The sequence below is a fragment of the Harpia harpyja genome, chromosome 12 (assembly GCF_026419915.1).
Source record: "Harpia harpyja isolate bHarHar1 chromosome 12, bHarHar1 primary haplotype, whole genome shotgun sequence".
NCBI lineage: Eukaryota > Metazoa > Chordata > Aves > Accipitriformes > Accipitridae > Harpia > Harpia harpyja.
The window spans coordinates 5,575,625-5,594,551 of NC_068951.1; the positions used below are offsets into that span (position 1 = coordinate 5,575,625).

The following is an 18,927-nucleotide window of genomic DNA, read 5'->3' on the forward strand; positions in this document are numbered from 1 at the left end:
AAATCATAGTAATTTTCCCGGGAAGATCTGTGGGAATATTTTTACTGATGACAATATTCAAAACTATCTTTTGGTCAGCTTCTGGGCTGCTATAATGAAACTGAGAAGATATGTCAAATGTCTACATAGATTTCTGAATGAGGTCTTTGAGCACAGACATACTATTTCTGTTGGGATTATTTTTCTGTTCTTTCTTCTACAATATATCAGGATTAATGAGAAAATTCACCATAGAATGCATTTCTCTCTTGCTGGTTAAGACATTCCTAAACTGTACATTATCTTTATTAAACTATAAAACAAAGCTTAATGTTCTGTTAGTGTATATTGGATGCTATTAAATGAAATAAATTAAGAAATGGAGCCACACTATTAGTGAACTATGACATAAAGCACCTCCAGCATCTGGAGAGCAAGGATCTGGACAGAAACTTTCTTCTCAATCTCACGTCCCAGCATCTGTTCACACTCGAGAACCACAGCCACCACAGCAGGAGCACAAGGGCTGCGTTTGGCATTCTCACAGCGTACTACCAATATAGGATGATTACTCAGAGGAACAATTCTGTAATACAGAAAGGGCTGAGCAAGGGCAAGCTCTAGACAGAGGTGACTCCAGCAGCAAGCAGAAATGCACTCTCGAGGTTCCCTGCTTATCATCCCATCCTCCAGCAAAGGCAGATTCGTTATTATTGATGATTATTACAGGCTCTTGATGTAAAGGGCTGGCAGCAGGCTGTATGTTGCCACTTCAATGTTCCTGGCTCTATCTAGTCAATTATCATTATTCGAGGAGGTGAAGTGTAAGCTATATAAAGTGGACAGGAATTATGTAAATCTGTCTGTGCTGATTGCTCTGGTACAGAGGGAGGCCCTTGTGCTATGTGTCACTGGCATGCCAGGGACTGGCAAAGGGAACAGCTAGACAAGATGGGCTATTTGTTGGAGTGCAGGGTAAGCTTCAGCATTTCCCCTGAAACTATAAGAAATAACAACACTGTCAGACTTTAATTTTGTTGATCCTACCTTTCCTCCACACCTCCCAGTACGCCAAGCTGCCCATGGGGTTTCCAAGACCTCCCATGAGATGAACACCATCTGATAGGGCAGGTGAAGGAGGAGGTTGTTGTTACACTGATTCTTAAAAACAGTGATAAGCACATGGCAATGTCTGGCTAGTGCAGGATGTAAGTGGAAAGCGCCTGCATCTGATCTTTTTATCTCTGAAAGATTTTTTAAACTTCTTTCCATTCTTTTCAAGATCATATTAATGAACCACATGGTGGTTCAGTCTCTTTCCAATCTGTCTGAAGATTTGTGGTGCATATCCTAGCTGGTGTAACTACCCTTAGAGAGTCTTTCTCTATTATCAAATCCATTTGCTGTTTTTTCACAGTTTGCATCAGAATTCAGACCACAGAAATAAAACTAAAGGAGACACATCGAAAACTTACCTTTTCTCACATCTATGGGAGCAGAAGCAATGACATCTGGAAAAGACCTCAGGGCACTCTGAACCTACAAATCAAGGTAATAATAGTCAAAGGCCTGTTTCATGCAGACAACGGTAGGCAATTACTAAAATAAATCACCCAGAATAATCAGTTGTACGGGCCAGCCATGCTTCTTACCACACATAGGTGAGCCCTGTTAAATGCGGACCTTGTCTATGTTGTGCTGTGTGTAACCACAGGCCAATTTCCTAGGGGCCTTGTGTGACTTGTAAGAAAGATGCTTGTGCCAAGAGATGTATGACAATTACTGCAAATCTCATCTTTTATGAGCTGCAGTATCAATTTGTATGAGTCCCAGGGGTAGAAAGAAGATTTAATGGAGGCCACAGGAGAGCAAGGGTGGCTGCCCCAGACCTTTTTAAGGGGATTCTGAGGGATAATCAGCTGCAGAGAAGGACATCCAGTGATGAGGTACATATCCAACAACCTCAGGAGTATCTGAGTACCTTACGGGGCATTTAGCTTCCCAGGACCTCTGTGAAGAACGCATTGCAATCCTTCCACGTGCTCGTGGGGAGTCAGGGCTTGGTGAGGCTAAGTGGTAGGCAGCGACCTGCACCCTGACCCTAAGGGACGTCAGAGCCATTACCCATCCTTGTGCTCCACGCTGCCATGCCAGGGCAGATGACACTACCATAATCTTCCTTTTCCTCCTATCTGGAACAAGCATAGCAGTGTGTTAACAAGGATCTTGCCTAGTTACCAGTGCAACCGGTATTCTGCCACTGACATCCACCGTCCACTCTTTGAACTGAATTGCCAGCACCTCCTTTCTCATCTCTTTCATCTGAGACTTCATATTGTCCACCTGCTCCCTGTCCTTACGTTTGTTCTTTGCCTCCACCTTCATCCTGGCCAGCCTGCAGGACATGGGAATATGGTTTAGAAAGATACCATCATAAACATGTTTAAGATATATAATAGATTAAGCCTACCCTGAAGAACAAAAGGAAAGGAAATAACTTCTTACTGAAATTCTTGTCCTTCTAGTACAAGCAGATTTTTTTCCAAAGAAATACTTGATGTTTGAGGCACAAAATTATTAGTGTGACTACTGGACTAGATACTAGTGATCTGCTTTTCAGAAGGCAGCTCCAAGGAGGTGAGAGTATTTATATTCTGACATGTATCATCTCCTGAAATCTAGTGTAACTATGAATCTGAAGAAATAACCTCTGAGTGTCAGATACGTGCATGTGGACAGAGCCTCTTGTAGAGTACGCGGTAGACATTTAAGGGAAAATCATCTGTACATCTCTCCTAGTCTGTGTAGTTTCAACAGTGATAAATTTTACCTTCACGTTTATAGTAGTATTAATCATTTATTGTGTAGATGTCCTTCAATTTCCTTTCAATTTTAGCAGGAAGAGAGTTGCCTAATTTTGCTACACTTGATTTACCAACAAAATTGCACCACTATGCATTTGTCTCAAAGCCTAAGTACCATTTCACATAAGCACTTCACTGGCAAAGAACAATGTTCAATGAAATTTCTTAAGCAGTCTCACACAATAAAGTCCTTACTGCCTCAGGACAGGGATAATAGACCAACCTCTCCGTCATTTTGAACACATGGCGTTTGCAAGCTTGGACTAAAAGTACCTCCCTTTCTTCTTCCTTCTGTTTTCTTTGTTTCTCTAATCACCCAGCCATGTTTTTCCCAATCCTCCATTTTGCACAACAAAAGAACTGAATCAGATTGATCCTGTAGAACTCATCTGCTTTGGTTTTGACTTTGTTCATTTATGAAACAGAAAAAAAAAAAGCCCTTAGGAAGTTCAAAACACTTAGAGCCAAAGGATCAGTTCATATGGGGAGCACAGTTCCTGCTCACGGGGGCTGCTGGAATTGTCTGCATTGAGACAGCTGCCCTGCTCACCTCTGCGGCTCTCCCTTACACCCTCTTTTGTATTGCTCCTCTTTTGTACCTGAGAACACACTAGTCCAGAAACTATATTTTAACTGATGATTTCTGCTCACTTGTTCCCCGTTTCACACATCATTGTGAAGATGGGGTCATCCTGTCCCTGCTCTCTTCTGTTGCTATGGGGTCATCCTAGACATTATAAAACAATGATAACTGTCTTTAATGAATAGAAAGGCCTGTTCAACACGTTACACCAATACATTTTGATCACAGTCAGTTTTATCACTAGGTACTTGTTCTTCATGGCCACTTACTTACCACAGAAGTTTTTTAATGAATAACCGGGTTCCTTAATCAGTCATGGGCCTTGCACAAGTGCTTGCTGAGGCAGTTCAGCCACCGGCACTTTGATAGCAGGGGAAGGGTAAAACAATTTCCTATCTTCTGACTCCTTCGCAGACACAGCAAAGAGCAGGTATGTAGCAGGTACCAAGCTAAACGGACTAACAGATTTTTCTCCAATGTATGCTACAGATGGAAAGAGAAAACCAGACCATTTCTAGCTGCAGGTCCTCCTCAGGAGTGCTCTGCAAGCTGAAAGCAGAGCTAAGGCCATACTAGGAGTTGCCTCTGGTGATTAATTTGGGCAGTGCCCAGCACAAGTTACAGTGCGTGCTGCACCTGCACTGTGCTCCAGTTTTGCATTTATTTCCAGGATCCTAAAACACCAGGCAGCTGCATCCTCTGCCTGGTGTCCCTGGAGCAGGACAAAATGCTTCCTCCCTAGACAATAACAGCAAAACAGGCTATAGCAGCGCTGGGCACCCGTTTCAAAGTGAGATCATTTCAGTATTAGACATTTCCAGAAAAGATGAGATGGCAGGGAGGGTGACTTGTCCCTGCAGAATGAAACATGTTTCTTCAGGAAGACAGCCGCCTAACTCCCACACAAGGATGGGTGACTCAGATGGAAGGACTATCATTCCTGGACAAATAAAGTCTCTGTTTCAGGTATCAGTCCATTTGGATGAGGAATTTCTCCCATCTGTTCTCCTGCATGCCTTGACTCCCGGTCAGGTGGCAGTTAAGGAGAGACCGGAGGAAGCCTGAGAGAGCTCTCTGAGGACTGGTAAGCTTTAGGTAAGAACCTGTGGTGAAATCCTGCCTTTCCTGAAGGTAAGGTCAAGGCTCCTGGGAGATTCATTGGGGCCAGAATTCCACTCCTCATCTTTCTGGTGCTTATATGAGAGATTTTGAGCACAGACTGGCATCTCTCTTGTAACATTTTTTTCCTGTTTAGAAAGCCAGTGACTGACATTAGGAGCCTCAGTGCTACACGGTGTCGGTAAAATCCTCTGTGCTGCTGTGGTTTAAGAATCCTATGCAAATCCCACAATACAGCCATCACAAATATGTAAATCCTGAGCTGCTCTGAATGCAAATCCCATGATACTACTACCAGCGGATATGCAAAACCTGCTACAGCTATGGCTACATAAACCCCCGTGGCAGAGCTGTCTACAGAGAGATTGATTTCTACAAGTCTTGATAGTCACTTCCTTTGCATCAGGTCTCATAGCTACAAATTGAGAACCTGTCTCCAAATGTAAACATGGACTTACTTAACAACCAAGGCCAAGATAACAAGTCACTGGTAGCCAACACTTTGCATTCTACAGGCAAATCTGACCTCTCCAGAAATAAGCTCTGATTCATAATGAAAGCTAAGAGTATTTTAGCAGGAAAAAAAACCCAAACCCAAAACCAAACGAAAAACCCAACCCAAAACCCCAGGAAATTTTATGTATTTTAATTCAATTTCTTTTGCAAAATAAAAATGATACATGGTTCTGAGCTTCCTGCATCCAGGTGTCCTTCTGTGAAGCAATATGAATGGTGAAACAGTCCCCAAAACAAAGGTGTGGCAAGGCTGGCATCCTAAACATTCCCCCAGAACAGTGTGTGCTTGAGTGAAAGCTCACTGAAAAAGAAGATGTTTCCCCAGATCATTTGTTTCAGTGGACTGGCGTTTAAAAAATAAAAAATAAAATTGAAAATCTTTTACCAGCTCTGGTTGTACTACTGTATGTCTGCTTATGAAGAAAAACCAAAAAGCTGAGCTCTTACACACTGACCACGATCAGTCAGTTATAATTTCTTTTATCTGTGGGGAAAAAGGAAGTTAAGTGACTGTATGAAATTCACTTATCACACTGCTTTAGTTGTATTCACACAAAGCATGTTCCTTTGAACTGTAACAGTATGTGGAGTAGAAATGTAGAGAAACTCAGAGCAGTAGAGAGAGATTTAACACATTCTTTTATTCATTATAGTACCGGGAACTTCAATTATCTTCATTTAGAGTTTATGCATAAGACATGTCAACATTTTACTTCCCTAATTCCTGACACTGAAACCCTGAAACCAATTTTCAAGCTGTATGTACTATTTATGCAAATAGAAGAGACAGCCATTCAAATAGAAGTCATTATTCTACAAACACAGATATAGTATAAAGTGATCTAGTAGTGAATGAGTAATTTTGACATCATTCACAATCACCTCTGGGCCATCTATAGACACAAATGTTCACTTCTATATTTTTCTGAATAGAGCAATGAAAATGAAAGCATTATTGTTCACCTAATGGACTCACATTCCAACCTTAGCATATTGTAAGATGTCATGGAACCCCCTTCCAATATTCAATAAATATTACACTAAAGCACTACACAAAGTGCCTACACTTGCCTACACAAAGGTAGGCAAAGCGTAATATTACACTGAAATACACCCCAGAAATAAGCAACATAATAAAATACAAAACAGTTTCTTCTTTAAAGGGAAAAAAGAATCTGAACGGAAAGCCTAAGTAAAAATTCTAGGAGAAGAAGTTTCTACAGAGAAACCATCCTGAAGGAGGAAAAAAAGGTTTATTTTTATTAAGTTTGGAAGAATATAGAAGAAATTATCTGAAGAGTCCATAGACCTTTGATACTAACAGCTGTCCTAAAGAACTGCTGTCACCAACCTAAACCGGTTTGAAAGCAGTTTGCATTTCACATATGTAATTAAGATAGAGTCTCAAGAGGAATTATATACTTGTGAAGGGCAGAATATGCCTTAAACAGGAATAACTAGTGTTTCATTTTGTGTGACATGGTCTGGCATTTGTCTTGCTTCTCAAGTTTTTATGAGAGACAACTACCATCTCTGGCACTGTACTCCACAAGGTTCATTTTGTTTGACACTTCGCCAGCCAGGCTGCAGTCACACCATTCCTTTTGTAAAACACAGACCAAGACACCAGCTCTGGTCTTGTGACCAGCCACACTTTCAACTCTCTCACCTCTCTGATGTTGTACCTGGCATCTCAGTTTTTAGCTCCTCCGTGACCATCTTCATTCCTCTCAGGTATGGGCTTGGTTTTGTAGAAATACTATACTGAGGATTATGTCTCATCAGATATTCTCCAAGAAAACAAATGGGATTAAATTTGGTTGGTTCTTTGCCTGGTGCAAGCACATTCTTTCTTTCCACTTCCATTAACAGTTTTTCCATTCCTGGGATTAATGTAGGTAGGAGTTTGTCAAGCAAATAGATGCGTGTATCTAGTGACTCTTTCTCTTCACTGAACCACTCTTTGGACAGCCAGTCACAGAGTTCCCTCTTCTTTACCTTTTCTTCTTTTGCCTTTTGTGCACGAATCATCTTCACCTTTGTCTCCTGCAGACTCAGACACCTCTGCTGTACTTTTTCATAAAAACACTCTTTCCACAGAGCATAATTACTAAGACATGGCAGCTCATCATTCCCCTGGTTTCTCTTCATTTCTGTGGCAGTCAAATTCTTACCTCCAAGTTTGGGATGTTTCAGACCTGCAGTTTGGGCTGCTGCTTCTGGCTGAGCAGCCATACTTCAATCACTGTGACACAGAACAAAAGCAGCATGTTATATAATGCCAAAAGATGCAGCAGTGTCCTAGCAGATGACACAGTGTCGTGGTTTAACCCCAGCCAGCAACTAAACACCACGCAGCCGCTCACTCACTCCCCCCCACCCAGTGGGATGGGGAAGAAAATCGGGAAAAGAAGCAAAACCCGTGGGTTGAGATAAGAACGGTTTAATAGAACAGAAAAGAAGAAGCTAATAATGATAATGATAACACTAATAAAATGACAACAGCAATAATGAAAGGATTGGAATGTACAAATGATGCGCAGTGCAATTGCTCACCACCCGCCGACCGACACCCCGCCAGTCCCCGAGCGGCGATTCCCTGCCCCCACTTCCCCGTTCCTATACTGGATGGGACGTCCCATGGTATAGAATACCCCGTTGGCCAGCTTGGGTCAGCTGCCCTGGCTGTGTCCTGTGCCAACTTCTTGTGCCCCTCCAGCTTTCTCGCTGGCTGGGCATGAGAAGCTGAAAAATCCTTGACATTAGTCTAAACACTACTGAGCAACAACTGAAGACATCAGTGTTATCAACATTCTTTGCATACTGAACTCAAAACATACTGTACCAGCTACTAGGAAGACAGTTAACTCTATCCCAGCTGAAACCAGGACACACAGGAAGAAAGTCTATTGTTAGGAATTAACTAATATTCTTTTTCTATGTTCCTTTTTATTCTGTTACTGCTGCTTTGTACTCTTAAAAAAACACAGCCCCTTTACTTCAAAGATCAGTAAATGATTTATAAAGATTAATTATGTATCACAACAGCCCGTGGAGACAGAGCAACTAAATAAGTGTGTTCCTTTCTTACAGGAGAAGAAACTGAGACACAGAAAAGAAGTGATTAATTCCAGGTCACTTAGACACTCAGAAACCAAGCGGTGAACAGTGCTCGGAAGTCTTGTCCCCCAGTTCTAACCAGTGGATTCCTCTTACCCCTAGTATCATTATTTCTGTTTAGGCTTCATTCCATGCCTCCAGGAAATCCAGTGGATATGAGACAAAGGAAGCAAGTAATGGAAAATACCAGATGCCTAGGAGCAAGATTCCTCCACATGCCGCCTTCTGCTTCATCTTTTCTGTAGCTGTGAAAAACAGTGAGGAGGCTTGTCCCATAGACTACTGTATTTCAACTTTAGCAATTATTTTTTCCTCTGGACATTTTGTTAAGGTAACGGGGACACAGGTGTATGGGTCAGCAGAGCTCCTACAGAAAGGGAAACTCTATACCATGAACTCTGTAATTAAGCTGTTCACAAGCACTTAATCTTGTAGATTATTCTGTAAAAGACAGACCTACAGAGAGTTGCAGATACCTCCCTTTACAATTTCCCAAACTCTCCTGTTTTCTTCTCAAAATGTTCATTCTGTGAAATGTCAGGAAGAAACTGAGTTGCTCACAAGGCACAATTTGAAAACTGTTGCTGTATGTCTCCACACATAACTGTCTGCATTTGTAATGGGATTTACACATACAGGACAGAGCAGAATGTTGTCTAACTACTTGATTCAAAGCATGAAAAATCACCAGCATGCTGCAAAAACCCCAGCTCAGTGTTAAACAACAGCAAGGGAAAGATGATATTAATAGAGTGAGCCTAACGTCTTTCAAAATTAAAGATGAAACTCCACTCTGAACTTGCTGCCACACTATCCTTTTCAAGCTCTCATTTAAAAGTGCTTTTCGCTAAGGCCTTTCAGTATCCATAGCAATACCATTGCTTTTGATATGTTTTGCTCTTCATTTTTAAGCATTTGTAGCTGTTCTGAAGAGAGTTCAGCCTTCCAGGAAATGCATAAATGTGATCTACAGCCCTCCTGGCACACAAATGTAATTACTAATATGTTGACCTTCTGGTTCATAATCATTGTTTGAGTCCAAATACTGCTTGGATAGGTAGGATGCTTCACAGCACTAAATTTCTACGTTTTCTCAATGGGCTTGTTGGCATCGTCTTATGATTTGTTTTCAAGATGATTACCTGCTGGGGAGTGAGATGAATTTATGGATCAAGCTGCCTGCCTGACCCACGCAGAGGGTTTTAAGATGGTAGCTGGTTTTGCCACCGAAGGACATGAGCTGTAAAGGAGTCCAGATTAATAACGGTAGAAACAGAAACCTGTCAACCCTGTCAAATTGTTCCTTGCTTAGGTGAGTTTCTTTCAATAAGCTGTAAAACCAGACTCTTTCTGGTTCAAAGCAGGGTGTTAACCAAATGTTCTGGTCACATTCCAAATCAGCTGGTTTTGTCGTGCCAAAATAAACTGTTCTTGCAGTCTCAAATACTTATATTATTTTTTAACATCCTTTATGAAACCGCTTTGCAGTTTCTGTGCAATGTTAAAGTGACAACTGCACGCTGCTTTATGAGGTGGCTGATTCTGAATAATGATGAATATATTTTCTACACTGCTCTCAACCATTTGTTAGGATGATTTTGAGGATTAGTAAATGTTTATAAAGTACCTCTATGTCTCTGAATAAAACAAAGCAAAACAAAACAAAAACTAAGTGTGACTGTTCTATCTCAATTCCATGGCATTCGCGTAACTCCATGAACAGAAGCAGAGCATAGAGAACTATGCCCACTGCTTTAATGCAGGACAGATAAAGAAGAAGAAGAGGGTATGGAAGAACATACAAACAGCAAATAACTGTTAAAATAAACAGCAAAGGAACGCTAGAATCAGACCCTGAAACTGGGAATTTGTGGAGAATTAGAGGGACACACCTCCAGTTTGTATAAGACACCAGTGGCTCATAAACTTCAGTGCTGATTTACATCAGTTGAGAATTTGGCCCATAATATATAGAGCTCTTGTGGCCTATGACATTCCCAAGTGGAGGCTTGATTGTCCAAATAATGGTAAGTATGGTGCACAGAGACAAGCTTTAGAAACACCCAGGAAATTTGAAATGTGATATAAAGTTTCCTGTAAGCCTTTGTCCAAGCTGAAGGCAAGATAAGCTTTTCATTATTTAGTAGGATGCCACTTTCCTGGCTCCTTTTCTGCGAGAGAAATATTCTTGCTGGAATCCCTGCAGGTACAGAAGGGATTACACACAAAAGTAATTATTTTGTGTGTAACAGTACAAACAACAGTACAAAAGATTATTCCTCTGTTTTCTGTACAAAACGCAAATCTGCTCATAAATAAGATTTTTATGGTTTCATTGTTACTCTGTTAGGGGATTTTGATGGGTGGGATAGGGTCAGGAAAGACTAAAGTTTGTCTAAGTAAATATTTTGGAGATGTTTGAGTTACAAAAGTCTTTTCAAAAACAGAGTTCAACCTCTTTGACACTCTATCGATCAGAAATAGGTTTGCCTTTCCCTAATGTGCTTCATAGAGCATGTTTGTCTCACCAATCACAAAAAGCCCAATACCCTTTTCATACATGATCTTCTTTTCAATACAATTAAAATTTAAAAAGTCTTTCTCTTTTGCTTTCTGAAGCTTTGAAGAACTGTTTTTCTTACCTTTGGAGCAGGTATCAAAATAGATGTCATTTGTCCTGCTTTCAAAGTGGCTTTGCAAATGAATAGGAGTTTAATATATGCCCATCTGTTCTCAACCATTAAAAATCTTAAAGTGAATTAGGGATTTCTCAGACCTGCTGTGGAGCTGTGCTGTGAGTTTTACTCCTCTGTGTATTTGCAGTTGCTAAGCAATAATCCCAAAGGTTGCTATGTCTCTTCCACGACTCGGAATTGCTGTAGGTTGTCTTTTGGCTTTGGCAGCCCAACAGACTCTTCTGTACTGAACTTAGATCATTGCATCACATGACTGAAAATAAAATAAAATAAAAAAGACTATGAATAGCAACAGACAACATTAAGGGCACAAATAGTCAGAGAGAGAATCCACAGGTGCCCAGCGACAGGAGGTTTACCTTCAGATTGAAGGTTCACGAACTCCAGAACTGTCGCAAGTCCATTACCAGCTGAACTGAGGACTGTATTAACCAGATGTGAGAATCTGCGAGATAAAAAGAAATTAAATACAAACTCAATTTAAACATTTGCGGGCTCTCGTTTTTGTAAAGAACTGTGTCGCTTTGAAGCAGCCTTGCAGGAAAGGCATGTACAGCACTAGTAAAGGGGGAGTTTGTAGTGACGTTTTCTTAGACTGCCTTTAAACCTGAATCTAAAGGAATTTGATGAATCACCTTTAATAACTTCTCCTATATTCTTGAAGAGTAATATGCAACACAGGGAAAGGAGAAGGGAAATGCCAAAAACATCTATGACAGCCATTCTGCACTCATTTATACTAACGTAAATCAGGTGCCTGTTCAGTGATTTCCTTGGTGTTATGTAGGACTTCCAGCTGAGAAATTTATGGCAATTTCTGCCAGGAAACAAGGTTTATCTAATGCTGTTTTTCCTTTGTATTTTGCACTGGAAGAAGCATGATCTTTGGACTGCCTACCTGCAGGAAAACTGAACTGTGACTTTATGTATGGTATATGTCATTGGAACAGCTGCACGGTACCCTACCCTCTAGCAAAGTATTACTCTCCATTTTATGGGACAGCTGACCTTGTTACAAAACTTGATGAGGTTTAATATAAATAACAGAATTTTTCCAAAATCTGATACAGTTACCGTCAGTCACATTTGTTCTCTAGGAACTCTGGAGTTTTAATTGCAGAATCAAAAATTTCATTCTCTGTCCACTTGTTATTTATTACAGCAACCACAACACCAAGGTAAATAATTATTAATTTGTAAAACTCTGGAACTGGAAATAGCTCTAAGTGACGTGCACCCAGAGCCACAACATACACCCAGTATAACATTTATGCTGCCCTTAAAAAAAAAGTTTTAGTTTTGTTCCTAAGACCTGCCATATAAGTTACAAAGTGTGCATGTTGTGTACGGGTTTTTTACAAGGAGGAAATTTGCTCAGAAATTACAATAACAATTGTACTTTAGTGAACAGTCAAAAGCCCCAATTTTTATTTTATTTTCATACTGTCTTCTGGAAAGTAGGACACCATAGAAACTTCTGGTGTTTGTACCCGACAATGTTTATTTTCTTCTATGTACTCCTGTACATATTTCAGAAAAATTTGTATGGTTGTAACTTCTATAGATACCTTTGGCCATCTATGCTAAGTGTCTCTCTGAAAAAATGTTTCTTCTGGACACTCTCAATACTACTGGAACACCAAGCTTACCAGTGTAGTAATATGCCGTAGACACTACAATATTGACTTGATTTTAGAATTCAGTATTTGCTTGCAGAGAGAAAATACAGCACAAAAACCCCACAAAACACATATAAGTCAACTCTCATGTGAAAAATACGCTGTAATAAAATATCATTTCTTCACTATTCATTTGAAAAAACATGTATCAGAAGGAAATATGCTCATTGCAGTATATTTCCAAGATGTGTTGAAGTATAGTATCAATTATGTCAATAAAATGAAGCAGAAAATTAGTGCACAGGAATAATTTAAAATGAAGCTTTAAACTGGATTGTGCACTTTTTTCCTCAAAGCAGTTTGCACGTGATTAACTCCTGTTATCTCTTCTCCCAGGTGGGCTTGATTTTTCCCCTTTGCAATTCAGAATTCTGTTGCTATTATGATTAACTTATAAAACTTTACCTTTTTCAGTATGAAACATAAATTAGAAAAATACTCTCCCTTTTCTTAAAGTGATTTTTTAACCCCCAAACAAGAGCATACAAAGAGAACTTGGAAGGAAGGATCAAAATGGCTCTATTTTTATTTTTCTGGAAGTGGAATCCCGTGGGTTAAGCAAACCTTTAATCGCACCCTATTTAACTTGGCCGTTATCCCTTAATGTTTTTGCTAAGCAAAGTGTATCCCTTTATTATGCCATCAAATACTTGCACTGTTGACAAAATAATGGGCTGAATATGTCATCACAGATGTTTTGCTGGAATTGCCTCTTCTATCTTTTTTTGTTTTTCTGTGTAAGATACATTTTGGGAGCACTCTGTTGCCTTTTGCAGCCGATGCCAAGACTATGCAATAAGAGCCCTGACATGTAGTAATAATAAGTTGTGTTAGCCAGAGAAATGTTTGCAGTGTATTAAAGAAAAGAGTCAGTTTTGGAAATGCGTACAAAACTGGCCCGTGTATAGCTTCACATCCTTTAAATGATATATTGGGCTAAAGCTGCAGGTGCTGACCGCAGTCCTTTCAGCACAGGAGAATAAGGCCACAGGCTTCCAGTCTCTTTTTTATACCAGCCATGATACTGTGACCACAGGCTGCCCTCTAATTGCTCTTTTCAATCAGAATACATCTGCCTTATAGCTTCCTCCTCCACATTTAAATTCTGCTGCTAAAAAACACTGCACATGCAAATTATACCTTTCTAATGGCTCAGAGAACCATTGCAATCTGTGATTTTTGTAGTGAATAACTGATATGTTGGACCTTTAGCTAACTGTAGATAGCAACTCCATTATTTACTTGTGGGGTAAATGTTTTCAAAAAGTGTTTGCTGTTCAAATACCCGGAAGAGCTACAGGATATATGAAAATTACACAAAAGTCTATTTTGGAAGCTGGTTTAAATAATAATTTCTTGATAGTAATCCCTGCACGACTGTTGCTCAAAATCCAGAATGAAACACCAGTCCCAGATGAGGGAACTGCGAGAATACTCTGGGAACTTGCAGTCTTCCACCTAGCCTCTGTATCAATGCAGGTGTATCTGAACAGAAGCTACATGCCTCGAAGCAGCCCTATAGTTGCAGGAATCCATTTGCGTGAAACAAACCAACCTAGATATTATACTTTAGAGAAAGGTGAATAGCGTTAAGATTCCTGTCATATGCCAGAGAAGAAAAAACTTTCCCATCCTCAAATGTGACTCCTGCCTCCACTGAAAATCATGACAAAAAGTTTACAGCAGCATGGCCTTGTATCTGGCTACCACCTCAACACAGTGGTTGGTAATCACAAAGAATCTCTCTTTCTGCTAAGCTTCACGATGCTTTGTATAACCAATATGTAGCCAAGCACTTCAGTTCATGCTTTTTATGTTCCCAAAACCTTCTCCGAGGGACTACAAAGTGATGCAGGATCATTTTTACCTGAAAGAGAGAAATGCTTTGCCAGGAGACAAAGCACTTCTTCAGTTTCACAGAAAATAAGACAGAAAAATGTAGTTAGGAGAACAAATACCATATTTGAGTAAAATATAACAAAAAGCATCTACAATGAATATAGCAGCAAACCTAAATAATCTTTAAAATTATTGAAAACAGAAAGGTTCCCATGTGCTCCATTATATTGCTGATCCATGACGGTTTTAGTTAACGTTTTACTGCTGTTCTTTCCTGAACTGGGTACGAACTAAATAAAAAGGTGACTAATATGGTCTGAGAAATATACTTTATGCAGTTTAGTTATATAGCTGGAACAAGTAGTAAATATTGATAGGAAAGAAGTTCTGCTGAAATTTCAGCTAGAGCTTTTTTCAGTAGCCACACCTAACAGCCTTACTGGTCTAGCTATGTCATTTGAAAGTGTGAAAAAATCTGGCATGTGCAACTCACAAGCACAGAGCAGTCCTTTTTCTCCCCAAACTTGCAGCTTGCTTTATCTATAAGGGCAAAAGGATGTCTGTATTTGGAATAGTCTTTGCCAGTCTGTATCTACTGTACAGATACACCAAAACCACGTGTATTGCAGATTTGCCCACAGAGAAGATAAGGCATTTAATATATAAATGGGAGGGACCGGACAAGAGGCTGCTCAGAAAAAGATACTGTTTTATTGGGAGGCTGTGGAATATGCAGAACTTAGGGAATACTAATTTTAAAGGGGTCTGGAAGGCATTTTCTTGACCTCTATGCCATAAATCAGAGTGCGCTGCTAGCACACTTCCCATAAGTATTGTGATTCAAAATAACAACATGATGGTTGTAAAACGCAGGACAATGACTCTTTGTTTACCTATGGGTTTTGCTTATTCTCCCCATGTGCTCGGATCCCACTGGGGGCTCTTTTGGACTCGTTCAGGACCCTGGCTTGCTGTGCAGTGTGCTGTGTGGGCTCAACTTTAGTTCCGCTTAGGGAGCCTGTCCTTCCTCCTCTCTTGTCCACGAGGAGGCAAAATGCCTCATTAGTGAGCCCGACTTCTTCACTGCAGCAACGCCCAGCTACCAGAGCCTCCCTGCTAATTATTTTGCCTGCAGGGCCCTGGGGAATAGCCTGAAGAGCTGCCCCATGGCTCCTCTGGTGCTTAGATCTACAGGGGCAAAAGAGTCTCGTACGGTCCTGTCAGTCTGAGCGGCAGATGAAAGCAATATGGACCAAGTGCTCAAAAGGAATCAATGGGTTAATACACACTCTTGACAAAGAAGAGTTTGCTCTGTTTAATACTTAGACTGGCTTCTGTTTACTGTACATAGTGTTGTCATTAGATGCCCAAGACATTTCTCGATCCTAATTACCTCCTTGTCAAAATTCCCACGGATTTGGTAGCACCAGGCTGAAACTGCAAAACAAACGAAGCTTAATAGTATTTGGCCCTTTGTCTCAGAACCCAAACCATCAAGCAGTATTGCATTCTGGGGATGTTTGAACGCTTTAAATGTCATGTATACATATAGGACTAGTTTTTTAATGTGTTTGGGCTTGCGCATTGATGTATAAATAGGTGTTATACGCTGTTTTCATTGCAGAAGGAGTTACTATTGCCCCCTAACCCAAGGAAAAGCTACAGTACGTGAGCATTAAGGCCAAGGCTCACTGAGTACGGTGCCATACGCGTTGTTACGGCTCCCAGCAGGATGGGATTCCAAAAAACCCATCACTTTCGCACACCAGAGCGCCCTGCCAGGAAGGACATTCCGAGTGGCCGCAGCCAAGCTGGCACACATAGCTAAAACTCATCTCTCGGGCTGAGAGGCCGTCGAGGGAATGACGAGACCCCCCCCCCCCCCAAGCCAGGCCCATGAACCGTGGGCGCTGCCAGCCGGCCTCGCAGGGGCCGGGCTGTACCTCGGGAGCCAGGCGGCGCGGCAGGGGTTAACCCGCCGCGGCGGCCCGGGGGCGGCGCCGCGCTGACAGGTGGCGCATGCGCCCTGGCGCCTTATTGTGCCCGGCCGGCCCAGCCCCAGCGCGCCTCAGTCGGCGAGAGGCCGTTGGCGCGTGTGGAGCTGCTGCCCCCTGCGGCCGGCGCCGCGCCACCTCCGCTTCCCTCCCCGCCCTCCCGCCGCCGGTACTCGCTATGGAGTAAGGCCCCCCCCGCGCTCGGCCGGACGGAGGGGGCCTCCGCCGCGCCTCGATGGCTCTGGTCACGGTGCAGCGCTCGCCTACCCCCAGCGCCACCTCCAGCCCCTGCGCCTCGGTGAGTCCGACCGTCAGGCGCCCGCCCGGCGCTGAGGGGAGCGCGGCGGTTGGTGGCCGTTAGGGTCCGGCGCGCGGCGGTGCGCATGCGCGCGCCAGATCGCTCCCTTACCCCCCCCCCCCGCCCTCCTTCCCGCCGGTCGCCGGGCCCTGACAGCTCCGTGTGGGCAGCGGCGGGCGGGCCGGGGCCGCTGAGGTGGGCGGCCGCCGCTGCCCGCGGTCCCTGAAAACGGGGTCAGACAGTCCTGCGGGGCCCTCGCGTCGCTGTGGCCTGGTGACAAGCGAGGGGAGAGGCAGGGGTCCTGGGTGCCCCTCGGCAGGCCCGGGTTGGGGAGGTGGGGGGGAAGCCGGTGGGGCTCAGCGCTCCCAGCCCTCAGGCTGCCGAAGGGGCTCTCGGGCACCTCAGCCCGAGTGGTTCCCGCAGGGTCCCGGGCAGAGCCAGCCCCGATGCTCAGCCCCTGTGTAAAGGTGCTGCTGCCCCATCTGTAGCGCGGAGCTGTCTAAATAAAGCAGGCTGGTTTAATTTTGTTTTCATTGTATGTGGTGGGAGAGAGGCGGGAAGAGTGCGTGGAAGCAAACTGACATTGTTCGGGCTACTGCTGTTGTAAGATGATTTCATCTGACAGTACCCTCTGGGTATCTCCAGTACGTGGTCCTTCCTTTGCGAAGAGCTAAGATTTTTTTTTTTTTTTTCCTTTTTTTGAATGTTGCACATAATCTTCAAGAGGCTGTGTCAAGCCCAAGACAGATACAGAAAGGTCAGATTTCAAATCTCTGGGTGAGCTGTGCAGAATGAGCAGATGTTCTCATTGCTGCCCTGAATCAGGAAGTGAGGCAGTCAGCGCTAAAGATTTCTTGCTTTCCATGCTCTTTAAACTTGGGACGGGCTGTTGTTTTAGTACTTCTGTATTGTAAAATCTTGCACGTTAACCCCTTAAACTGCTACCTACCGATTATGTGTCTTGTTTCTAATATAACTAAGGATGAGAATGAAAACAGTGAGCTTGCTTGCACGTTCTGTATGCTTAGTTCTCAGTTAGCTTTTTTCCTTAAAAAACCTCATGCGTTGTCACACTAGTGTTATGTCTGGTTTGCAGATGTTGGGGGGGGGGAGTGTTGAAATCCCAGTTGCTTCTGTCATGGGGGGGATGAAAAAGCCAACTACTCTGAAAATATTTCTTGCTGCATTAGGTAACCTCTTCTGAAACTAGACCAGTTACTTGACAGGTCCTGCCTGCCCCGACAGCATTTTAGCTGTCAGAACACTTTTTTTTTTTTTTTTTTTTCCCCTCCCCTCTTTCATTCCCATGTCTCTCCTAAGGTATGTTTATTTAGCAACACAGATTAATTTTGCTTATATTTCTCTGCTATAAATATTAATGTGCTGCATTACTTCAGAGGTTGCTTCCCCCTTTTGACTTCTTTACCCTTTCCACTATTCCTTTTCCCACACATTTCTTGCATTTAAGCCATCTTGTGAGAATAGGTAGGTCTTTCTTCGCATCTTACTTCTTTCTCCCAATTGGATGCATAACCCCTTCCTTTGTTAAATATTTAATATATATATGAACAATCAGTTGTATTCTGTAAGGCTTTTCCATTTGGAACAGCCAGGCTGTTTCCCAATCAATTAAATTAAATTGAAACTGTACTGATTTGTGAACACTACTTAGTTTTTAAATATATAAACAACTCCCTCCAGAGCCTGATAAATCCAGAGAATGCAGCTTTCAGTATATTTATCTATGTTCTCTTTCTTCAATCTCGTAGTACGGAGGTGTATTCTGTACCAGTGGTCTTTGTAAATCCTTGGTGCCCTATGCTAAAGTAAGCATGTGACTCTTTTCCTGCCCTGGTTTTGGTTCTCATAATTGCTTCTACTTTCTCAGACATTTTTGCAGTCTAAAGTGGAAATGATGTTCATTACATTCTGCCCTTAACTGCTATTGTTTGAGTACTTCTGCATTTCCTGTTATAACTTCCTAACCACACTTTAGGGTTTTGACTGCCCTTTTGGCCTCTTGTTAGATAGCTTGGGTTGGTTGTTTCTCTTTCCTTCTGTCAGAATTTTGTTGAGCTTGTGTGTGTTCCTCCTCTGTCACAAAGTTGTCATTTCTTAATGAAAACTTTTGGTATCATTTCAGATTATGATCCTTCCTAAGCTGCTAAGGTCTTGTCAACAGCACAGTCACCGTTTTAGTCCTTAGGAAGGCTTTGGTCCTGTGAGCCTTCCACACTTGC

General features: G+C 42.2%; 2 protein-coding genes across 5 annotated transcripts in view; one reads left to right on the forward strand and one right to left on the reverse strand.

The window, feature by feature from the left end:
• EFCAB5 (EF-hand calcium binding domain 5) overlaps positions 1–16,765 on the reverse strand; it is a 43,939-nt gene extending 27,174 nt beyond the window's left edge. The window contains exons 1-8 of one of the 4 annotated variants that reach the window (XM_052804958.1): positions 16,657–16,759; positions 15,738–15,832; positions 14,889–14,935; positions 11,237–11,322; positions 10,958–11,130; positions 6,731–7,306; positions 2,218–2,374; positions 1,455–1,518 (exon numbers count right to left, since the gene is read on the reverse strand). In XM_052804958.1, coding sequence (XP_052660918.1) covers positions 1,455–1,518; positions 2,218–2,374; positions 6,731–7,296 — 787 coding nt within the window. In that variant the 5' untranslated portion in view covers positions 7,297–7,306; positions 10,958–11,130; positions 11,237–11,322; ... (1 more) ...; positions 15,738–15,832; positions 16,657–16,759. The other 3 variants (XM_052804957.1, XM_052804960.1, XM_052804959.1) reach the window with 3 other exon arrangements.
• Positions 16,463–18,927, forward strand: part of SSH2 (slingshot protein phosphatase 2) — a 105,049-nt gene continuing 102,584 nt past the window's right edge. The window contains exon 1 of the mRNA XM_052804963.1: positions 16,463–16,687. Coding sequence (XP_052660923.1) covers positions 16,625–16,687 — 63 coding nt within the window. The 5' untranslated portion in view covers positions 16,463–16,624. The remainder of the gene's footprint in view (positions 16,688–18,927) is intronic.